At 37.1% G+C, this 9,077-nt stretch overlaps 1 protein-coding gene across 1 annotated transcript; it reads left to right on the top strand.

Annotated features, from left to right (window-relative positions):
* The first annotated feature begins 2,332 nt into the window (after nucleotides 1-2,332).
* LOC110942073 (G-type lectin S-receptor-like serine/threonine-protein kinase At1g34300) lies at nucleotides 2,333-3,615 on the top strand. The gene is made up of 2 exons (XM_022183772.2): nucleotides 2,333-2,438; nucleotides 2,559-3,615. Exons 1-2 carry the CDS (start codon nucleotides 2,351-2,353, stop codon nucleotides 3,410-3,412), a joined length of 942 nt encoding a protein of 313 aa, XP_022039464.1. The 5' UTR covers nucleotides 2,333-2,350; the 3' UTR covers nucleotides 3,413-3,615.
* Nucleotides 3,616-9,077: the final 5,462 nt, after the last annotated feature.

The raw sequence follows: 9,077 nt of genomic DNA on the forward strand, positions 1-9,077 counted from the left end.
AAATCGTGAAAGCATGGATGCAAAACAATGGTTTTCGGTTGGTTTGTGTTGCTGAATGATGTTATGTTCATCATAGATTAGTATTAAGAAATTTAATTTGAATTTGCTGCTAAATAACTAGTGTTACTGGAAGAACAGTAAACTAAACTTTGTTTTTCCGACAATTTGTGAAAGCATAGATGCAAAACACCCGTTTCTCTCGATCGATTTGTTTTGCAGAGTGATGTTGTGCTCATCATAGATTAATCGCTAATCTCTCAGATTTTGCTGTTAAATAATAAGTTTTACTAGAAGAACAGCTAACTAACTTGAGTTTTTTTTTTTTTTTTTTTTTTTAGTTTTTTTGATTATTTATTGGGTTATTGAATTTTATCACCCTAAACTATTGGTCATTAGCCGCTGCCACCTCCAACTACCACTTTGACGCCCGCCACCCCCAACTTAAGACTTAGTGTGTTCTGTCACCAAATCACTAACTTTTTATCCTATTACTATACTTTCGGGGGGTGTCCTAAGATCCCTAAAACCTTCCCAAGATCCCTATGACACCCCAAAAAGTGTAGTAACATGATCAAAAGTTAATGATCAGTTAACGACATGGTGACAGAACACACTAAGTGTTAAGTTGGGGGTGACGGACGTCAAAGTGATAGTTGAGGGTGGCAGTGGCCAATAACCAATAGTTGTGGGTGATAAAATCTAATAACCCTTATTTATTTATTTGTTTATATTTTTAGGCTATCATGCCCAAATCCATCTATACAAAAACTCATCCTAACCCATTTCTTAATAAACTCGTCCTAACTCATACCCGTCCTAACCCATACCCATCCTAACCCATTACCCAAACCTTTCCAACCCATTCATTTTGCCATCCCTAGTTAAAAAAGAAGAATATTACTTAGAAAATTACTTAAAAATCCAGAGTTTGAGTGTGCAAAAGTTAAGACCATCCACAGTACGTGGATGCTACGGTTGGACACGTATCGATCGACCTAAGACCATTCGCTATGGTCAGAATCGTATCAATCGTTGTTTGATTGCACTTTGTTTATTTAAAGTTTTTTTTCCAATAAATTTAACAATTCTATATAACTTAGGCCAAAGCCAAAACAGCCAAAAGTATTTCTCAAACCATTTTGTTGGGAATTAACATATTAGAAAGCACCACCGCTTATTTGATATTATTTTTAAAATTTTGTGTATGATATTGAGTATAACTAGTTAAACTATGAGTTTTACTCATTCACTTAAAAATAATAAAAAAAACCATTTCATCCATATTCTTATAAACTTTAAAATTTAAATTTACCATTTTAACCTTACATAGTTTTATTTATACGTGTTAACAACCCACCGACTCACCTTTCCTTTATAGTTTTTTCAAATTTGCAAATGTCTTTTATCACAAGCATATATTATATATGACGGTAACAATCAGACAAGTATTAAAAAAGCCAAGCATATATTATATATGGTGGAAACAATTGGACAAGTTTTAAAAAAACCGTCAATATTCATTAGTTTTTCATTGTGTCATTTTAATACATCAAAAAGTTAATAATTTTTTCTTTTATATAGTATTGATAATAACTATCGTTGAATAACATGGATAAAATAAAGAATGAAATTTTGAGTACTCCAAAAGGTTGAATAATTCTACTTAATGGAAAATTCTTTACGAAAAAGTCAGTATTCCCAACATTTGACTTAAGACAAATTATACTTAAATAACCATAACTTTCTCAATTTAGCCGATAATAATCCCAACTTAGTTATTGGTCGATAACAATCTTAACTGGTCCACTTTTGGTCGATAATAGTCTGCGTTAAATATAGCTTAACGAAGTTAAGTTTTTTTTCGAATTACAAACTGATGTTTTAGGGCTTTTGATTAGAACGAGGATACGAGTTGATTAATGTAAAATTTACCTTGAAATACTGTCCCAAACGACGAAAACGGTGCTTCAATTCGGGTGTTTAAACTTCTAATTAACAAAAATCAAGCCGTTTGAAGCATCGTTTCGAAGTAAGTTTTACATAAATCGGCTCGTATCCTCATTCTAATCAAAATCCATAAAATATCAGTTTGTAATTCGGAAAAATGCTTAACTCCGTTAAGATATTTTAACCGGCGGACTATTATCGGTTAAAAGTAGACCCGTTCGGATTATTATCAACCAATAACTAAGTTGGGATTATTATCAGCCAAATTAAGAAAGCTGCGATTATTTAAATCCAAATGTGACTTGACTTAATCAAACACGTCTCAATATCTTATTTATATACTATTTTGAAACTCTATGTAAACAAGTGTTCTACGTTTGTTAATTCCAAGGTTCTTAACAATATGTCTTCCGTTTCCCCTCCGCCTCCTTCTTCGCCTTCTCGAGGCCTCATTCTTGGAATTACAATTGGTGTCACAGTTTTTTCATTTAGTAAGTCTTACTACATAAACTATCCAATAAAATAAATCTGGAGTGGAGGAAATAATACTCATTTGTAGTGCATATTTAAATGAATTCTAGATATTAATGATTTTTTCTCTTATATTACAGTTTGTTGGGTAGTTTACAAAAACATACAAGCTACTGTGGCATTAAAGAACCAAGACTCTCGATTCATTACCATCGCCATGGCCCAGTTCCTTGATGACATGGAAAGGGAAAAGCCCATCCGGTTCACCACTCAACAACTAAGAATATCCACAGATAACTTCAACCACATATTGGGTTCAGGCGCATTTGGCATAGTTTACAAGGGAGTCATCGGCAACAACCGGCATGTGGCCGTGAAAGTACTAAATGGGACCTCTAACCAGCAAATTGAGGAGCAATTTATGGCAGAAATGAGCACCATGGGAAGAACACACCACTTTAATCTTGTTAGGCTTTATGGATTTTGTTTTGAATCAAGTTTAATAGCTCTTGTATATGAGTACATGGCTAACGGCTCATTGGATAATCATTTGTTTAAAGGGAATAAAGAGGCTATGATAGGGTTTGAAAAGCTTCACGAGATTGCGGTGGGAGCAGCAAGAGGCATCACGTACTTGCATGAAGAATGCGCTCAAAGAATAGTTCACTATGATATCAAACCAGGAAACATACTCTTGGATTCAAATTTTTGTGCAAAAGTAGCTGATTTCGGTTTGGCCAAACTTTGCAATAGGGATAACACCCATATAACCATGACAAGGGGACGTGGTACCCCAGACTATGCTGCCCCTGACCCTTTAAATCCGTTTACACACTTATTTTTAGAGAATAATGAATCTAATGATTTCTACGGTCAAATGGCACTAAATGTCGGTGGTTCAGACTGGTCTTCGTTTGAAGTTGTAACAAGATCTAGTGAAATCACGGAGACACCACTTATGAGAAGATATGAGATTACAAGTGCATCTGAATAACCATGTGAAACGCCAACAAAACAACATATTTTGTTTTGAAAATAAGATGCTTCTCATGGCTAAGATATATTTAAGACTGTATAATAGATACTACTGTTTCAAACTACGTACTCAGCGTTAGAAAAAAATAATGATAAAGTTTCAATCAAGTTTCTTGGTAGATTTAGAGCTTCCATTAAAATTACATCTCCGTGTTATGAGTTTCTTATATTTTTGTTTGCTTTGATATAGTGCTTTTATACTTTAAAGTTTCTTTACACCTATTACTATGTTTGTCGTTTGACTACTAGGTTTAACGCCTGTAAAGGAGGAGGGAGTGCCCAAAAGATGCAAGTGGGATGGTGAGGTGGTGTGGGGGAACATCGCCCCACCTACGCGGTACCCTTTTAGGTAGGGCTGTAAACGAACCGAACGTTCAGTGAACGGTGCGTGAACCGTTCGGCAGAAAGTTCGTTTATGTTCATTCGTTTAATAAACGAACGAACATGAACAAGAAATTTCGTTCGATTAGTTAAATGAACGAACATGAAAAGAGGTCTCGTTCGTTCGATTGTGTTCGTGAACGTTCGGTAAGGTGTTCGTGAACATTCGTTGATTTGCGTTCGTTTATGTTCGTATGCTTGTGTTTTAATTGAAGATCTTTGTACTTACATATATTTTATGATTGTTTTTTGTATTATTAAACTTTTATTTATTTTACTACCCTAACAATTAAACTAAGAAACCCTCTTTCACCTTGTTTATGCATCATTTCCCTTTCATTTCTCATTATTTACATTGGCGAATACGATTGACCCCCGTTCCACAATAAGGGATTCAAGTTCAAGTGCTATTCTCTGGGCCATCTATCTTTATCATTCGTCGTGTTCGCCAAATTTATTTGTGTTCGTTTGTGTTCGTGAATCGTTCGCGAACACGCTCATTTGTTGATCAGTTCTGTTTAAATATAATGGAAAACATGTAAATAATACCTGTTACAGCAGACAGGCCAGCAGAGAATCCAGTCAGAGATGCAGCCATCGAGTTCGACATACTTGTCAGGATGATCTGGTTCCTCCTTAGGGTGTAAGATTATGATGGTGATGAACCGAGACTAGGGAGAGAATCGGTTATGGAGAGAGAGCCGATTTGATGTTATGAGGGTTGTGTGAATTGTGTAATTGTCTAACCCTTAAACTCTCTAATGATCTCCTTATATATACACCCAAGAGTAAACCTAATTAGTTAATAAGGGTAATATGGTCCATCAACAATTACCAACTAATTATTAATAGGTTATTAATATATTTTGATCTATATAATATAAATGATTATAATGGCTAAAAGATTAAATATTATATTAATAATATATTTAATCTCACATTCTCCCACTTAGCCGAGTAATCATTTATCATGAGTATTAGATGAGCCTGGCCAGGAGTTAACACTCATTTTAGCCTTAAACCAAGAACTATAGCAGAGAAATACAGCCGTTGAATCATCATTCGACTCAGGACACCCATTAGTCATACTATAGCCTCAATTTAAAACCTAATAGTTATGATCAAAATACTTATAAGCCCTTTAGCGTCTGATTTGTATTTATATTTGTCTATATGTCATTACACGGCAGAACATATGTTAGAGACATACAAAATCAAACTGAGGAAATTTCATTAATTAAAACATAAGCTAGTACAATATGCCATTAAATAAGGTCTTTAGTAAGTCCCATATTCGATACATGTTCTTCGAAAACTTTAGGTGGGAGACATTTAGTCATCGGATCCGCAAGCATATCTTTAGTACTAATATACTCAATACAAAGATTATTTTCCTCAACTTGTTCACGTACGAACAAATATTTTGTATCGAGATATAAACCAGCTCCAGTCGAACTGTTACTGTTCGAGAAACTAACGGCAGCTGAGTTATCACAGTAAAGCTTCAATGGTCTAGAAATGGAATTAACGATTTTGAGTCCAGTGATCAGATTTCTAAGCAACATTCCATGACAGGTTGCGTTGTAAACAACAATGTATTCTGCCATCATTGTGGAAGTTGTAGTTAACTGTTGTTTATGACTCTTCCATGAGATAGGTCTGCCTGCTAACATAAAGATGTAGCCCGAAGTGGATTTCTTGTCATCTTTGCATTTGGTAAAGTCAGAATCAGAATAACCTACCACTTCTAAGTGATCACTTCTTCTATAAGTCAGTTTATAGTCTTTCGTCCCTTGCAGATATCTAAGGACCTTCTTAGCTGCTTTCCAGTGATCTAGGCCAGGATTAGTCTGATAACGGCCTAGCATTCCAGCAATATAAGCGATATCTGGGCAAGTACAGACTTGAGCATACATCAGGCTCCCGACTACTGACGCGTAAGGTATCTGGCTCATTTGCTCCTTTTCAACCTCTGTTGTCGGACACTGGAATGAACCGAAAACATCTCCCTTAACTACTGGAGCGACGAAGGGTTTGCACTGTTACATGTTGTAACGTGTAAGGACACGATCTATGTAAGTCTTTTGAGACAATCCTAAGATCCCTTTGTGTCTATCTCGGTGAATTTCGATGCCAATGACGTAAGAAGCATCTCCGAGATCCTTCATGTCGAAGTTATGCGACAGTAACCGCTTCGACTCATGCAACATGTCTAAACTATTACTTGCCAATAGAATATCATCAACGTAAAGGACAAGTATAGTAAAGTTACTCCCACTCATTTTGAGGTAGGTGCATTGATCCACTTGATTCTTCATAAAACCTTGCCTCTTCATGACTTCATCAAACTTGAGGTACCATTGACGTGATGCTTGTTTTAACCCATAAATGGATTTCTTCAACTTACAGACTAGATGCTCCTGACCTTCAGGTTTAAAGCCTTCAGGTTGTTTCATGTAAACATCTTCGTCTAAGTCTCCATTAAGGAAAGCAGTTTTGACGTCCATCTGATGCAGCTCTAAATCAAAATGAGCTACTAGGGCCATAAAGATCCTTATACAATTCCCTCTTTCTGAGTGTAGCCCTTTGCAACCAATCTCGCTTTGTAGCGTTCAACGTTCCCATTCGGATCCAGTTTTGTTTTGAACACCCATTTACAACCTACAGGTTTGACACCGTTGGGTAATTCTACCAAATCCCAAACGTCATTTTTCTTCATGGATTCAAGCTCATCAATCATTGCTTTATTCCATTCAGAAGACTGATCACTGCTAATGGCTTTATTATAAGAGATAGGATCATTGAGCTTTCCAGCATCCATTTCAGTCAGGTAGGTAACATAATCATCCTAATTAGTAGGCCGTCTTTGCCTAGATGACCTCCTGAGTTGATTATCAGGTTCAGCATTGTCTTGGTTTTGAGCATTTGATGTGCCTTTGTTATGAGGTATAATGGGTTCTGATTGTGGAGATGGAGTTTGTGCAGTGGCTTCAGGTGCAGTTGCATGGGGTACAAGAGGAGTAAACGGAGTAATGGTAAGCGACGAGTCCCTCCCCCCCCCCCCCCCCGCGTCTTGTACTTCTTGAAATTCTTCGTAAGGGTTGGTACTGCTCCCACTGACCTTGAAATCCTCCAGGAATGCAGCACGCTTGGTTTCAACAATACGGGTGACATGGGAAGGACAATAGAAACGATAACCCTTTGAATGATCAGGATACCCGATAAAGAAGCAGGTAACTGTTTTGGGTTCAAGTTTCTTTAGAAAAGGATTATAGAGTTTTGCTTCAGCAATGCAGCCCCATACTTTCATATATTTAAGACTCGGTTTCCTTCCTGTCCAAAGTTCATAAGGAGTTTTAGGGACAGACTTAGAAGGAACTCTATTGAGTATATGAACAGCTGCTTTTAACGCTTCAGTCCAGAGGAATAATGGTAAATTAGTGTTGGCTAACATACTGCGCACCATGTTCATAAGGGTACGATTTCTTCGTTCAGCGACACCATTCTGCTGAGGTGTACCAGGCATGGTGTATTGGTTCATAATCCCCTGGCCCTTACAAAACTCATAAAATGGACCAGGAGCTTGACCCGCATCAGTATGTCTTCCATAATATTCACCGCCTCTATCTGATCTCACAACTTTAATTTGACGATCTAATTGCTTTTCAACTTCAGCTTTATAATCTTTAAAAGTTGTAAGAGATTCATACTTTTCCTTAATAAGATACAAGTACATGTAACGAGAATAATCATCAATGAAAGTGATAAATGAATTATGTCCTGTGATGCCAGCGATTTGATAAGGACCACTAATGTCAGTGTGAATGAGTTCTAATAAATTAGAGCTCCTAGTGGCACCTTTCTTATTTGCTGATGTCATTTTGCCTTTAAGACATTTGACACATGTTCCAAAATCAGTGAAATCGAGAGGAGGTAAGACTTCATCTTTTACGAGACGACTTAATCGTTCTCTTGAGATGTGGCCTAAACGTTGATGCCACAACATAGATGAAGTCTCTAAGTCTTGTTTCTTTTCCATCTTTGTGAGTGATTCATTAATATTATATGACAACAAAGATTTGGAAAAATTATCATCTAGTTCTAATCTATAGAGACCACCATCCAGAATGCCAGTACCATAAACAACGGAATCATAGAGAATAGAGAGTTTGCGATGACCATGAGAAACGACAAAACCGTCCATGTCTAACTTTGGTCCTGATACAAGGTTCCGAGTTACCTCAGGAACATATAAGGTATCATAAAGTTTAATACATAAACCAGTTTTCAAAAATAATTGTAATGTTCCTATGGCCTTCCTTTCTAATTCCCGATCATCCCCAACTTTAAGTGTTCTTTGGTTTCTTCCCAGCTTCCGGATTGAAAGGAATCCCTGAGTAGAGTTAGTTACATGAACCATAGAATTAGAATCAAACCACCAAGAATTAGCAGGAACATTTAAATTAAAGGACTCAAGTATCATGAAAAAATCGTTACCTTTCTTAGCCAGCCACTCCTTGAAGTCAGGGCATTCCTTTTGCTTATGTCCTGTTTTCTTACAGAACTTGCAATAGGGTTTGCCTAAGGAGCTCTTAGAGCTGGAAGGTGCACTTGTATTAGGATTTGGCTTTTGAACTTTAGAAGCATCCTTCCTTTGATGATTGTGCTTCCTCTTCTTAGAGTTGGAGGTTGTGAAGTTAGCAACATCAGTAGTGCGATCCATCTTCATGCGCTCTTCCTCCTGTACGCACATAGCGACCAGCTCACTCGTCGTCCATTTGTCCTTCTGAGTGTTGTAATTGATCTTGAATGCTTCATAGGACGAAGGAAGCGAAGTGACGATGAAGTGAACAAGAAAACCATCACAGATTTCCATCTCTAGGCCTTTCAGCTTATTGGCCATGTCATGCATCATCATGATGTGCTCGCGAATGCCGCTCCTCCCATCATACTTAGTCGTCACCAGCTTGAGGATAAGAGTGCTAGCGTGTGCCTTTGATGTTCCTTTGAATTGAGCCTCCACAGAAGCCAGGTAGGTTTTAGCATCTTCAGAATCAGGAATGGCGCCTCTAATAGCATTGTGAATAGATTGCTTCATGAACATGAGAGACATGCGGTTACATCTAGTCCATTTTTCATGAACTATCTGATCAGCATCAGTACTTTGAGTAGTAAGATCTGCTGGCTTATTCTCTCTAAGAGCATAATCGAAGTCTAGCAATCCTAGTGTAAGCATGAGGGCA

The sequence above is a fragment of the Helianthus annuus genome, chromosome 5, assembly GCF_002127325.2.
Source record: "Helianthus annuus cultivar XRQ/B chromosome 5, HanXRQr2.0-SUNRISE, whole genome shotgun sequence".
Lineage (NCBI taxonomy): Eukaryota > Viridiplantae > Streptophyta > Magnoliopsida > Asterales > Asteraceae > Helianthus > Helianthus annuus.